This window comes from Calidris pugnax, unplaced genomic scaffold, assembly GCF_001431845.1.
Source record: "Calidris pugnax isolate Ruff unplaced genomic scaffold, ASM143184v1 scaffold4, whole genome shotgun sequence".
Taxonomy (NCBI): domain Eukaryota; kingdom Metazoa; phylum Chordata; class Aves; order Charadriiformes; family Scolopacidae; genus Calidris; species Calidris pugnax.
This window is the reverse complement of record NW_015090781.1, coordinates 7,456,573-7,472,795: the sequence shown is the minus strand read 5'-3', so window position 1 is coordinate 7,472,795 and position 16,223 is coordinate 7,456,573. Positions and strand designations below refer to the sequence as shown.

The window sequence follows — 16,223 nt, the reverse complement described above, 5'->3', positions numbered from 1 at the left end:
CTGCTCACCCGGACATTAAACCACAGACAGACGTGCCTTGGTCTGTGATAGAAAAGCATTACTTGAACAGTTTGGATCAAATAGTTTTAAAAGCCAGAAAGACCACAGACAGGGAACTTACAGGCCCCTTGGGACATCTGGCACAGCTCCCAAAATTCAGGCCAGCATTTCATCAGGGTCCAGCTTGGTGAGGGCCACGGCCGGGCAGGGCCACGAGGAGCTCAGGAGCAGCATCCCACAACATCCCTGGAGCAGAGACACACGGCCCTGAAACGTGGCCTGGGGCCACGGGCAAGTGGAGGAGGCTGCTCAGGGCCATTAAGGGTTACTGGTGCCCTCAGGGCCCTGACCACCCCAAGCCAGGCATAACTTCTGCAAGATTTGATATTAACCACAGCTTGCAGAGGATGCAGAAAAAAAGTCAAGCAGATAACACATACTGGATTTACGTCACCACGGAGGAGGCCGGGGTCAAGTCAGAAATATTCTGCATACGGAGCAACCCTGGTCCGGGTTAAAGCCAAGGCCATATGTCTGTTGTTACAATAAACTGCTCTAACATTTTTCAAATAGCTTTCCTGGTTTACCGCCCTTGAGTCACACTTAAAAGTCCTGAACCATTGGCAAGTCAAGAAGGAACAGGTGATATCGCGGAGAGATTCAGAAGGTAATAGGCGAACACGAAAAATAAAAAGAATTAGAGGAAAAACCACCCTCTCAGCTGTAGTCATTTAAGTAGGAACACCACAGAGAAAAGCTCTTAAGTGCAAATCTTTCTTATTGCAGCGTTACTTTCACTGGCACATGAAACGGCAATGATAACAGGCTCAAAAAAAACTTTGAAAATAAAGTTAAAAGATACATGTAACTTAAAACTAACATCTTTTCCTACACAGAAAGGTTAAATTGTGGGGTTGACATTTGCATTTGTTACGTTGTCAACGTTTCCTGCCTATCAGCCTATGTACAAACAATATCTAAAGATGTCATCTACATATTTATACCAAAGGAGTTTATGAACAAGACCTGTCAGTATATTTTAACACCTTTCCAAAACGTCAGCTTTCATCAGGTATAAACACAACATGTTTAATTTATTAGTTTGGTTTAATATAAAAAGTTGACAATCATATGTCACCATAACTATTGATAAGGTAAATAAGGACTACAGGAAAACGTCAAAAAGTTATTAAAATATTTCTCAGCTTCCTGAATCAGATTGGATTTATTGGCTTTTCTCTGTCAATAAGTGCATCACACATTTTTCTTCATATGGCTATTTTTCAAGTGATGTGTCCAACAGTGAAGTTTACAGACAGACTATAATTCTTGGAGAATCTGAATTCCATTTTGACTGCACTGGGCAGGGGAAAAGGCTTTGTTTAATGTTAACAAAAAAAACCCCACAAACACACAAATTTGTCCACCTGTATTTAAACACACACCAAAGATTTCTTCTGATCTAAGATGTACCAAGCCTGCATAAAAGTTAAAATATAAGGCGCAAGAAACTTTGAATACAACTCTGAAGTTGAGCAAAGCAATACATTTGTTTCCACTTTATACAGTAGGCGCTTGATTCAACTCCCTCAAGAGGAATGCTGCTATCATAGGTCCACCTTCTGTGTTTATAATGTCAGGAGGACAACCCATTCCCACTTCTTTCTAGATTCTTCCTAAATCATGTAACAGGGGGCAGCACCATCTTATTTCAACAATTTCATCCCACCACCACCACTACACAGACAAACACCTAATCAGCCAGTTTTACAGCCAGATTGCAATAGCTAGCTCTATAGGGGAAAAAAAAAATAACCACATCTTATTTATCTGAATTCAAGGATAATCTCCGTTGTATAGATTAGTTCAAACAATCCTGCCCAAGCCAAACTCAGGCCAAATTATGGCCAGTAGCACAGAAAAGTTTAAAGGCAGGGGGGAAACTGAGAACTGACTGTTCATAGATCTCTCTCATAGGCATCTCCTTGCTGGAAGAGGCTTTTTCTTTTTCCTTCAGCAGGTCCCACTCTACACCTCAACATAAGACATGGAGAAGAACTGTATTATACAACGCAGTTGATACTAGGATTTGATACTATGGATGCCAAGTAGTATTGCATGCCACAGCCTCTTAATATTCTGTAAAACTTACATGGTAGGGTTAAGGATAGTGATTTCTTGGAATACATCAGACATACTGAATGTGCTCCAATACTTGATTTGGATTTCCTGTTGCTTAGATAACAGGAATTTTACTAATTCATGTCACTTTTGTGTCAAAAATCACAAACACAGTGAGTATAGTTGGGGACTTCGATAAGGAATACTTTAAATATCACCTTCTAAATCTTCTTGGATATAAGAAATTTAGTGAAGACCTTGAAAGCACATTGAATATGAAGGAAAATCAGAGGCTTTGTTTTTCTGTTCAAATGACAAGTAAGTGAAAGAACTGACGTGATTTGTCATAAGTGATCTTTATAATCTGATCAGGCTAATTGAAAAGAGAATTAAAAATAAAAGTTGCCCAAACTTACTATAACCAGATTTCAGGCTACAGAAGCACGCACACTGATTTCCTTTGTTTGAAACGTGGTATGAGAAAGGGAATGGAAATTTCCAAAGGGCCCAAATCTTCCACAAAGGAAGGAAGGACCTCAAAAGATAGTCTTGCTCTGAAAGGATACATTTAACTACATCAGAACAGGTAGCAGATTTGGAGTTTTTCCACTATTGTTTCTGCAGTGTACATGACTTCAGTTTTTAGATTAGAATAGATTTAGCCCAGCTCTTAGACCAAACATCCTCACTTCAACATGGTTCAAAGCTCTCTGAAATACCACTCTTTGGTTCAGATCCTTATTTCTGTGTTTGGTGCACACCTGAAATGGGCTTTCCAGTTCTTTTCCTCAAAAAGCAATCCTGTTCAGGCTCACATGCAGTAAAGTGAGGAAAATTGGGGGATTCACTTCAAAATCACAGTACTGCCAAACCAACACCACCACTGTATGTGAAGCCCCAGGTGGGAGAAAAGTCCGCAGTGAAGAGATTTTTTTAAATGGCTTGAAAACTGGCCCTACATTATGAGAGAAGGGAACTTAGCAGATGACCTTAGCTACAGAGTACTTTTTAGGTACAAATTAAGAGTGAAAACTTTTAAAGTTTGTCCCAGAAAGAGAAGCAGAAAAAGAAAAGTGAAAATGGGGAGGGAGAGGAGCAAGTTTTCCTTATGCTCATTCTAAAATTCATGCTTTTTAAACCAAGATCTCTAGAGGGCTCAGGTGCCGAGCCACCAATCTGCATTGCTGAATGCTGGACATGTAACTCATGAATGGAAAAAGGGGACCTTAATAACATGTTTGAAACTGACTCCCAGTATGGGTCAGAAGAAAGATGCAGCCCAGGTGCCTTCAACTGAAATAAAGATCTAACAGGAGGACAACATGACAGAAGGTGAGGAAAAGACAAAAGGAACACTGAGGGCTTAAAAAGGCTGGGAAAGCAATTCAGGTTAGCAACCCCTAACTTAATCCTGACCTTTCTGTAACTTTTTACCTTGATTTAGTTGACTGAACTAACTTTGTGGGAAGCTTACACAACTGAACCACAGAGCCTGATTTCTCCTGAAGACTGGGCAGAGAGAAGAGGAAATCACATGGTCACTTAGGGGTATTAATAACATTGAATTACAAAACAATGCAGAAACAGTCACAACAAACCAAACACTTTTTTTATAAAAAAATATTCCTAGAAATATAATTAGACCCCAACCTAGCATTATTAGATTTAGTCTCAACCACATTAATCCTAGATAAATACTTCAAGCCTTTTTTTAAGGATGCTAGAAATTATAAAAAATGGAAACCTGTCATTTCAAAGACAGCTGCTAATGGAACAATCCATAATACTGAAACTAACCTATATTTCTTAAACAAATATAACAAAAATAATCACAAGAAACACATCAAGATAACAACTCAGTTCTTTGCACAGTTCTATTTAGTTAATATTCTCCATCATTGTGCCAAAGATCTGTTGTCATGGGTGAGAAACACTTTTGTGCTCAGCATTTCACAAATAGGGATCCCTGTGTCAAAATATTTGCCGTTACACATCCCAAAATACCAATCATCATTATGGAAAGTTACTCTTCAAATTTTGAAATAACAGAATTAGTTTTCATATTAATACCATTACTCTCTCACCTCAAATTTTAAATACCACTTTTTTTCCTGAATGGTGATATGCCCTAGCAAAGGTTACGAGTTTGATTTACTAAAGCCTCAAAGTCTTCTACTCATCCCTCAGTGAAAAGGAAGGTGCTGCCTTCGTAATGCAGGAGCATTTTCTAAGGTCCAAGCCAAGACCCACCAAACACAATACGAGCCCTTTCTTTGACTTGCCAGAATTCACATTTGAGTCTTTAGTGAACAAGTACAAAGTCTGTGATTGCAACTCAGTGTTTTCCAAAAGCTACCTAGCATGTTTCCACACTGACCAGGAAGGTAAATTGGCAAGTACTGTGCTTATTCATTCTAGTCTTAACTTCTCTGAAAATAAAAAACAAAAAACCAAACTAAGGACGTGTTGGAAAATTGTGGAGATTGAGAAAGTAAGCACAAACGCCACTCAATGGGAAACATGCAGAGCCCACACACACACTCCCCAATTACTTGTTTGGGGTTTGTTTTGTTTTGTTTTGTTTTTTTAAACACACCAGGCACCAAATATTTAGTTAGCAAAATCTTCTGTGAAACCCATCAGAAATGGTTAAGTGTTACTACAGTAGGAAAAATTATCCTGTTCTAATGGTGATCCCAGAAGCCACCTGTATATTCCTTTTTACTATCTGTTCTTTATATTCCTACTCTAATTTTCATTGATCAGCTCTTTTAGGAGTGAAACCTCTCTAGCGTTTATTAAGTATTGGAAGAGACTTATTTTCTTAGCACTGGCACCCTAAAGGCAGTTTATAAAAAGTGGATGAAAAGTGAGGAGGTGCTGTATTTGATCCACTTATTATAAATATATACAAGCATTAAATTGTCAAGCGTACAACTTACAGATCCTTTAGCCTTTGCAGGGATTTCCTCCCCAACTGGGTAAGAACAGCAAGTTTTAAACAGCCTTTGTGGCCAAGAACCAGTTTTTGTTGTGGTTTGTACAGCAGCTTTAAGGGAAGCTGACTGTACTTGGGACCGACTACTAAATGATGGCAGAATACAAATAAAAAGTTACCAAACAAAAGAACAGAGATATTCACACTTTTTCCATATGCTTCACATAGTAAACAACCAACACAAGGAGGGGAGGTGGGGGGGACCATTCTAATACACTTCCAGCTGCATTTTCCTGCTTTATATTCCTTCCTCACTAAGTCTTCAGCCAGAAACAAGACAACACATTCACTGCTGTAAAGGTCCAATCTCCTTTTACCTGCGTTACCCAGTTCTAAAGAACCATAAAGTGTTTGTGTGTTTACTACTGTTATGTTAAAGAGAACCAGCTTAGAGCACAAAGTGGGAAGGTTGTATCAGAGAGAAGACAGGCTAACATTGCGTGGTTTAGTTATTAAATAGCATTTTTAAATATTTGCAACTTGTAAATATTAAAGAAATTTAGCATTTTTCAGGACAAATGAAAGTCTGCTTACACAAGGAAAGAGCACTCTGTCCAACACTGAAGACATCTGCATAAATATGTACTTTGTTCTTGGGTCAGAGTTTGGGGGAAGGGTGGCAACAAATATTTATAATTTTGGTTAAATTCAACTGTAATTTGTAAGAAAAAAAGATAGAATGAACTGATTATTTTCCTTAAGAATCCCTGACACTATCAAATTCACACTAACGTGTCAGCTCTTCACAAAGACTTTTTAATCCATTAGAGTAGATTTCTTGAGAGAAAAGTCAGAAACAGAAACTGGAATGTGTTTCTATTACACTAAATTTCAGTATTTCACTTTTGGAAATGTGAGTAAAGCTGTGCAAAACACGATACTTGGAAACGTCAATTTCTTGTAAAACACTCAAAAGTTAACACATCACTAAAGCAGCACTATAGAAAGCATCAGAATGAAAGAGAGAATAGACCCATCAATGGTCTATTTCTTCATTTTGCTTATTAACAAATCTAGAATATATTTGCATTTACAGGAATTTTTAACCAACACAGAAGAATTTTGAAGAATTTTTACTATGCCCATAACATTACCATAAATTTATAGTCTGTCTCCTGCTATTCTATGGCAAAGGTTTTCAGCAAAAAACAAGGTAACTAAAATATTATTTGTACTAGCAGAATATAACGAATGCTATTATTTGTAATCTTTGACAGCTGTTTGACAACTAGACATACAGTTATGCAAAGAGATTTTTTTTATGCTCTAATATTTGCCTATGATGCAATCAGAATTTCAACAAGCGTTTAATATGTAATGATCATATGAAAATTTCCCCTTGAATTCTGATTGAGCAAATATCAAGATGAAGCACAAACCTCTTGAAGTTGGGTAGAAACAGCTACTTTTAACAGCAGTGCTTATATTTCAAGTTTCATTTCACCAAACCAACAGAACCCAGCAAGCAGGCAAAAAAAGCCATTAACTACTCGTTTGCCAAACTAATTTTTGACAAGGGACACTTAATCAGGCACCAATAAAAAGTTCACCATTTACCAGTCGGCAACTTCACCATAAAGGAAAGCTATTTTTGACCATGGCAATTAGTCTCCTCATGTTTCAAACACTAAATTCTATTTTCACATTAATTTTTAAAACTATGTGGCTTTAACTTAAAATAAACTGTACATCAAAAGAATGGAAAATAAACAGCCAGGAACACAATTTGACGAATTGGATTTATTTAGTTTATTTAGCTAAACAGGGTCCATTGGATCTCTTTAATAGGCTGACAGTTGCACTGGGCTGGTTAATAAAACATTCAACACAGTATCTTCAGCCAATATAGAAATGCAAATCCCACCAGAAATATTTTATTCATGAAACAGTAATTTCAGTTACTACCAAAGCAAAAAAAGAAAAAAAGAAACAGGGGGAGGAAAAAAAAAAAAAAAGAAAGAGGGGGGGAGGAAAAAAAAAGGGGACTTGCTTTACAAATAAACAGTGCCATCTAGTGTCATTCCCTGACCAAACAAATCAAGAAATCTGAAAAGGGCTATAATTAAACCTTCCAGTGTCAAACCCGTACCTTTCCCCTATTTCTTGGCTTTATCAGAAGCACATGTCTCTCCCTATTTTGCAGTCAAACACAAATTAGCCTCGCACTCGGTCGGAGGCGGGGGGGGAAGAGTACTAACACGTTAAGGAACTGGAGAGTGCAGTTCTACTCTGAAAAGCAAGCATGTTAAAATGATGGGTTTTTTTTTTTTGCTCAGCTTGTCTGCTGTATTTTCTTGAAATCTTTACATTTCTAACTCATGATAGAACTAAATCAAACTTGTACTTCTATGAGTGCAGGTGAGCAATACAGGGAAGGGAGATTGAGAGACGCTCTGTTCTGCTTTATTCATCATTGCATCCCACACCTATGTTCCAACTGCAGAACCTTTATTACTGCTGCTATCAAAAGCAGGACAATGACAGCTTGCTTCTTTTTGCATGACAGGTAGGGGAGTATCACTTCACTAAAATAAGAAATCACCAAGAAATTGGAAAACATTAAAGTCTTCTTCCTTCTGCCCCCCCAAAACCAGCATTCACCTTCTCTATATGAAGTCACTTTACTCAATGGCTGGCTACAAGTCAATTTCAGTGGACATTTCTTCTCCTACGATATGCTAGGACAGCAGCAAACAGATTTAATTCTATTACTTTGAGAAGCAGAAATTTTAACATAAGAACAAATTACATGGTAAACAGAGAAATGGGAGTTCTCCACCTGGGAGAGGCTGATGAGAGCCGGCATCCAGACATGTCTAAAGACTGCCAGGTGAGAAAGGATGTTTAGTGGAAAAGGCAGAGCTGATGTCATGCTAAATTTCTATTACATGCCTTAAAACTTATATTACAGAAGGATTTCATTCTGCCACAGACCACTTTTTAGCTTCTCCTAACACAGAAGCATTTTATGTGTGAAGGGAGAAAGAGAGGCATGAATGCTTGCAGTGCTCTGTAGGAGTCAACATGCCTTTCATTCATAGCCCCCAGCCAGACACAAGAATTATCAGACTCACCAAATCGCTTCCTGAAAGCACCTTTATTTGCAATCACTCAGCCAAGCCTAGTGCTCCACAAACTGTTTTTTTTTTTTACCTTTTTTTTTTTCTTAAAATCATGTGTATCATCTCCACAGTCACTGACTTGCTGAAGAACCAACCAACAGCATCCCACAAATCTCACCAGCCCCATTCCTGCATGTTAACAGACTTTAACAACATCCCTGGAGAGAAACACACACAATTTCCTACGAGTATCAAGGTGAAGCCAGTTGAGAGAAGAATCCAGTTAATGAATTCATTTTATTGATATTAAAAATTTGCTTCTCGGCTGCCCTTACCCAGCAGATTACCTCTTCACATTCTGTGTTAGGAGATGTCAAAACATGGTTAAATATGGGAGGATTCTTTGCAAACAACACCTACAGAATGATAGCACCCAGGAGGTAAGGTGTGCTGCACTGGTCTGGCCCCTCAGGACTCTCAATTGAGATGATCATAATCCCTTAGGTTAATTACAAATGAAGCACATTAAGTCCCATCTTTCACACTTTCCTCTAAAGAAAAGCATGTCATCACTAGTAAATTTCACAGTGAAATAAATTTCCTTCCTGCTCCATACTTCCATACAAAACTATATAAAAAAATATATCTTAAGCTGTAAATAAATTACAGCAAGTTTTCCACAGGGGATCTAAGTTATACCACCTCTTAATCTTTCATCAAAAACTCAGTTTAGGCCTTGAATTTTTACTTGAAAGTAAAAAATTCTTTCCTGTATCACTTTTTCCCCAGTTAAAATAGCAGTATTATAAATAAAGTCGTTGCAAAATGTCAAGTGGCTCCACCTTCTTCCACCGCAAACCCGCCAAGGCGGGGACACAAGTAAAAACAAACTGAAGACAATGTGGAATTTGCCTCTATAGAAAAGTTGGCGGAATGTTCTGCAGCAGCCAAGCAGACAAACATGGGACCAGAAGTCATTAGAAAAGGAACAGAGGAAAAAAACCCAACCCTCCGTGCAAAGCAGTTTGAGTTTACAGTGTAGAGGACTGATTACTTATCTCAAGAAGGCGACAGTATCTATAAAAATGGCACAGTGAAGGAACTTTTGTGCACAAAATGCTTTCTCAAAAATTAGGTTGTCGAAGTACACGGTCAGATATTTCAAACTATTTCTCCCAAAACTTAACCGGCTCAGTCTCATGTGCATTAAAAAAAATCCCCCACGGGCCTATTGAAAAGAGCTGTACTACTCATATACAAAAACTAATCTGATTTCAGAAGTTTCAAATTTGTCAACAAAATTGGGTTTTCACACCAGGCACGTGTGCCTGCCTGTGCAGGGTGCACACACATACATGACATGCATGCGTGGTGGGTTCCCTGGTTTTAATAACATCATTAGGCTACAACTGTGAAGATACACACTTCTGTCCCACACACGGTTTATGATTTCGTAACCATAAAGCAATAATGCTTTGCTTTACAAATCAAAATAATCCTGCAGCAACAGCTGAGTCTCTGAACTTCTAGCTCAAACTGGAAAGCCAGGGAAGACTCTGGCCATAAAGATACAGGTCACTAACTTGTCATTTGACAACTCTCATTGATTAAATTTATATCCACGTGAATGTTTGTCTCAGCAGGTTACAGAACCTGAAATAAGGGTAGCAGTATCTGCCAAAAGCAGCCAGAGTTTAACTACCACAGCTGTAGCAGTTGTTCAGGTGAGCTCCTGGACTCAGGTGGTACTTCAGAGTCACACAAAAGAGCTAACTTTATCAAATGAAATTCCATTGCTTATCTCCTTAAATGTTTTTAAAGCTTAACACCAGCTGCCATTTTAACAATGGCAGAACAGAACCTGCAGGAGGTATGAAATGTGAAAATATATCTTCACTATTGACTGAACCAAAGCTATTGTTCAATGCCAAAAATGTTTAAATGTTTAGTCAGGTTTTGTACGGACTGTGTGTCTATGTAATCTATGACTTCTCCCCCTCTTTTTTTTTTTTCTTTTAATTTGAAGGTCAGAATAACCAAAATCAGTACCAACTCTGAGTCTTTAAAAGGAATGAGCTCTGTCTCTTGGATTGATCACAAATGTGAGCTGTAAAATTTGCCTCTGTGCTGCCATGACAGAATAGGAGCAGTTCCTACACCACCTCCTTTATTTGATGACTATTTTTCACATTGAATATACCCATTTCCCTTTCAGCACTGATTGTGTAGTACTCATTTTCCTAACAGGAATACTGTTGTGTAATATAGTCTTACTGGATTTTTATATTTCCCCATCTATTTGAACGCCTCATACTTCAAACTGTAAACTTTTCAGGAAAATACCCACCATTTTTCCCCCCCCTCTTTTTTATGGTGCCCTGATGTCCAGCCCAGTACATGGAATCCTTCTGGTGAATGCTAGCAAATAGACACACTTGCTAAGTTTATATAGTTACAGTTTCACATGAACTAGGATAGTTCAGGTAAAAGTATATTTATAAGACCTGGAAAGCCTTTTACCATTGTCTATCCCCACTGTTTAAAGATCACTGGCTATTTTCAGATAACAATTAACAAAAAAATGCTTTATTTGAAAAAATAAACAATACCTATAGTCCATGTATTTAAACGACTACAATAAAATCTAAAGCTTTTTTGCATTCAGAACTTACTTCTTGCAGGCTGTCACCGTAGACATTCTACATATGAAATAGTTGAAAACAAAATATTTACAAGCTTAAGCCACAATTGGAAAAAAGATGTGCTCCTAGGAATATTGTTTTAAATTTCAGTAACTCTTCAGTAGGTTGTCCCAAGACCTTCGTCAGCCCAGAAAGCACAAATAAGTGTCTGCAACTCCACTTCGGGCCACAAGATGGAGCCATCACCCCGGTCTCTGCAGCAGCCCCAGAGCCACCGCAGGGTTGGGACTACAGCATTCCTATCGGGAATGACGTTCAGCTATAAAAATGCAATACTTACATATGCTATCGCAAATAAGATAAGAAAATCAAGGTTTACACCTACAAGTTAAAAAAGCATAAGGTTTAACAGTTTTGTTCTGGTTTGATATGTTTATCACACACGGTAAGCAAGCCTCAAACTTAGCTTTTCGAGCTTTGAGCTTCTTTTACAAAGTACCACCACTTTATGCTTCTTATTTTTCCTCCCCAGACATCTGCTCCTCGTGGAAGCCTGCACAGCTCTGAGGCCAGCATCACAAACCACTTCTGCCTTAAGTTGTGTTTGCTTTGCTATTTTTTTCCCCATTATACTCACAGTGCTATGCGAAGTACTTTTAACAGCAAAGTTGAGCTATTCTTTTTTTTCCATTACCACTGTTCCTCTCCAAAAGGGAGAGCCAAGATGGAGCAAGGAGGCTTTTTCTCCTCAAATATGATGCAATGCAATTAGTGGGTTACCAACTACACATGTGCAATGCAGATGTCATTGTCTCCAGACACACCTTTGGGCTGTGGAGCACTGATTACTGACTGACTGCAGGTGTGACTCAAGAGAACAAGCATCAGCAACGAGGGGAAATAGATCTCCTGTTTGCAACTTGTTCCTATTAGATTAGAAAGTTAGAAACGAACAAGCCATCTTTGGAGTAGCTTTTCTAAGTATAGCTCAACCAAGCTTAAATCTGTATTTTGCAGAATATGTTTCTGACATCTTAAAGTCCGTAGAAAAACCACTTGATATATTCATTAAGATGCCACAATATGTAGTAAATTAATATTAAAGTGATAGCCCAGTGTTTTGTCATTATTACACTTACTGCCCAAGGTCAAATAAACTCACCAATTACATATTACGTCACAAATAAACAATGTTGGTCATCCCGTAAGTAAAGAGTGGACAGTCCACATAGGTCACATTTCCTTCTCCTAACTTCTAAATAAGTTGCTGTCCTGCTGTTTTCCATAACTGCTTGGGTGAGGGCAAATTTTCATGATGCTATAAGGCATCCAAATAACCACAAGATCAAAACTCATGCTCATTATGATGAATATAAAAGAAAACTAGCGGTGCCAGTTCTGCATCACTTCATGTTTGAAATATACAGAACTTACTGAAAAAGACTGTATACACTCAGGTACATAAATTTGGCAATTCATTTCACAGGCATCATTTCTTTAAAATGAAACACACTTGAAAATGATTGAGAAATGTCCTCTGCTTGGTGCACACACCACTCCACATAGGAAGAAAGGTCAAACCAAATATTGTGTGATCCAGCTGAGATTCCAACTCCATTTATGAAGAACAACATTTAACTTTGCAAGCTCACACCTGCATGCCTTTCAGAAGAGCCGAGAACTTTAACCAGCAAACCTGTAAGCTGATCATAACCCGAAACTGCAGGTATCATTTCCAGTTAAGAATTTCCCTTCATCTACAGAAGTGAATTCATTTTGGTCTACTAAAGCTCTTACATAAACTCTATATGCTTTGCTTACAGCCAAACAGTGCACAACTCATTGAGGACAATATTCAGGCAGAACACACAAAAGCACTTCCATTTCAGCAAATATTTTCAACTTCCTACCTTCAGCAGCCCCGCAGCTTATAGAACCAAAATAACACTTCCTTTCCTTCCTCCTCTTCCCCCTTTGAACTCACAATTGAATCATTTTGTTACATAGTTTCCAACAAGTTGCTCTTTGACTGGAGAACAATCCAAAAAGATTCTCAAACCCTCACATACAAACCTAGGAAGATGTTAGCACTTAGAAACTAGAATTATGTAGGGAATTTAGTTGTAACAACACTATTTGCCATAAAACTGAGGTTTTTCCAAGCACAATTACTGTTTTCTTTCAGTACGCTGCTCCATCCTTCACTCCTCTTCCTTCTCCTGAAGGCCATCCTTGGGTTTTGGACTGCTGGTTTTTTCCCATTATCAGGATCTGTTCCTTCCTTTTTCTCATGTTGTTTTTGCTCCTTCGATTCGAGCACAAACTTACATCCTTCCACTAGTGTTAACTTCTGGTGCTCTGACACATTTCTTCCACATACACTCATTTCTCCTCTTCCATAAAGAGTATCCAGTTCTGAACTTTCCCATTCCCTATTGCCTGGGAATGCGGGAGCACCAATTCCTCCCTTCTGCCTACACAGAGAAATGGGCCAGCAACAAATATATACTGACAGCAAACTGTCCCACATCTGAGAAGACAAATAGCATTCACTGCTGGTCCAGTAGGGCCATACACACTCCCCACAGAGGAACAGCTAGAGATATTGTCTCAAAATTTTGATGCAAGTCTTTTTATCCCAACAACATGCCTCCAACTTTATGCAACCATCTTCTAACTAATACATTTTTGCACGACTGCTCAACTTGGCAGAAGCACAGAGGAGTGACAGTCGGCTGGATTTCCTGGCTGCAGGTACAAACTTTGACTCCCCTCCCCTGAAGGAACAAACTGCTGCCAGCAATCTGTGCGATTCAACAGTTCTCCAGTGAATGGAAAATACTGCCACCAGTTATTTCTTTCTCCCTACCCTGGAGGGACTGAGCTGCTGCCAATTAACATAGCATTTTCCTACACTTTGCAATCCCTTTGAACTTTTCGAGGATTTTAGAGGAAACAATTTTGTCTCTATGTAAATCTATTCAGTGCAAATCCTAGTCACAAAAAAAGGGACTGATAAATGTAGCAGAAGCCCTCAGACAAGGGAATCTTGTCAGTTTGCATCCATTACTTGAAAAATGTAGCATTTATAACCGATTTGTACCAAAGCCAAGAAGAACCTAAGTGCTATAGAAAAGAAATCACACAGACTAAGAAATAAAGTGCACATGAGATAAACTACATGTACAAATTCCATGTATTGGAGATTACATTATTTTTCACATTACTGCAAGCTGCCTTGAACAAACCATTATTTTCCACTCCGTATACTTACGCTACAATTTAAGTATCAATTCCGATGTTCTAACCAGTCATTCCTTGAGAAATAAGGATTAAAAGCTGACTATTTTGCCCACAGCATGAACACTCACAATGTTTAATGGCACAGAAACAATTCAGATCCAGAGGAAAGGGACAGAAGGCTAGCAATGTGTGAGGGTGGTGAGACCCTGGAACAGGTTGCCCAGAGAAGCTGTGGCTGCCCCATCCCTGGAGGGGTTCAAGGCCAGGCTGGATGGGGCTTTGGGCAACCTGGTCTGGTGGGAGGTGTCCCTGCCCAGGGCAGGGGGGGTTGGAAGGAAATGATCTTTAGGGTCCCTTCCAACCCAAACCATTCTATGACTCAATGTGAATACTGGTAGGAGGCTGCTACAAAAAACCCAAAAAACTTCTCTTCCCCAGTTTGTTTTTCATCTGTGCATAAATACAGCTAGAAACACTCACTTCTCACACTAGTGAAAAATACCCTCTCAGTTGCCTGAATAACTGCATTATTATATTTAAAAAATTCTCATTTATGTAATATATTAAAAACTCACAAAATCAGCTTCAAGTTTTCCCATTTCTTGTTTGTAGCTTCTCATTCGACTGCTGTACATTCCTCGGCTTTGAGGTGGGATTTCTCGAACTTCAAGTTCCATCTGCTCAAGCTATCAAGTAAAAATAAAGAAAAAACCATGTAAATCAAAAGAGTAATTAAAGCAAGAGTGAGTTTACCTAAATTTTTCACAAATACTAAGAAATATTCCTTCTTTATAGAGAAAAATGTTGTTTATTCTGCAATATATAAACAATTCATCAAAATCTTTTACACAGCCTTAAGTCAACAAACAAGTGATAAAGGAATTATTCTGGTCAAACATTTCTGGATTTCAATTCCAAATGTGATAAATATATGTTATTACAAGAAAATAGTAAAACTGAGGTTAAATAACTTCCTGCAAATAAGCAAAGTTCAGAAGAAAGCCTACCTCCATCTAGCTGTGTAGTTTTGGAAACCCTTAGCTTAAAAAAATTTTTTAATTTATTTTTATGCACAAACACACACATATATATATGTGTGTGTATACCTTTGTGTGCATATATATACATGTTTAAAGTTTTATTTACCACCAGCCTCTATGTTTAATAAAAGAATTCTTATTCTTTTAAATACTGCGTACTCAGCAGAATTACAAAGCCCGAACTGACTGCCTGAATCTACAACCCAAATCTCTGTGTAGGTATATTAAATAGCTGAATTTCACGCTTTAATACTATTCAAGAACTTATATACAGTTGAATGCATGAAAACATCAGAGAACATATTTTTCAAAAGCTTTTTCTATTTACCCTTGGCATATAGAATCATAGAATTGTCTAGGTTGGAAGGGACTTTTTAGATCATCGAGTCCAACCATCAACCTAACTGATAAATACCTCCAGGGATGACAATTCCACCACTTCCCTGGGCAGCCTGTTCCAATGTTTCAATGTAGACATTTTTCCTAATACCCAATCTAAAACTCCCCCGGCGTAACTTGAGGCTATCTCCTCTTGTCCTACTGTCTGTTACTTGGGAGAAGAGACTGACCCCCCCCTCTCTACAACCTCTTTTCAGGTAGTTGTAGAGAGCGACAAGGTCTCCCCCTCAGCCTCCTTTCATTATTAGTGTATTTATAGAAACTTTTTTTTTTATTATTGTTCTTAACATCCAAAGCCAGGTGAGGTTCTAGTTGGGCTTTGGCCCTTCTAATTTTCTTCTTGCATAGCCTCACAACATCTTTGTAGTCTCCCTGAATTTCCTGCCCTTCTTACAAAAGCCATAAACTCTCCTTTTTTCCCCCCTGAGTTGCAACCATTTGTCTCTGTTCAGCCAGGCCATCTCTTTCCCCAATGGCTCGTTTTTCAGCACATGGGACAGTCCGCTCCTGCACCTTTAAGACTTGCTTAATACTAATGTAGAATACTAACGGGCCTAAAACACAAGAATATGGCACAAAGGTACAGAAAATGAAAAGAAGTTATAAACCAGGACTGAGCTGCCTGCTAATTACCTGCCCACTGGGTCACAGAGCCTCCTCTACATGGTGCTGTCTGCTCAGGAATTCTATTTTGCGCAGCTGAAGAATCCCTTACCTG

General features: G+C 38.5%; 1 protein-coding gene across 4 annotated transcripts in view; it reads right to left on the bottom strand.

The window, feature by feature from the left end:
- Positions 1–16,223, bottom strand: part of VTI1A (vesicle transport through interaction with t-SNAREs 1A) — a 272,255-nt gene that overhangs the window by 244,157 nt on the left and 11,875 nt on the right. For all 4 annotated transcript variants that reach the window (XM_014958879.1, XM_014958861.1, XM_014958889.1 and 1 more), the window contains exon 3: positions 14,642–14,752. In XM_014958879.1, coding sequence (XP_014814365.1) covers positions 14,642–14,752 — 111 coding nt within the window. The remainder of the gene's footprint in view (positions 1–14,641; positions 14,753–16,223) is intronic.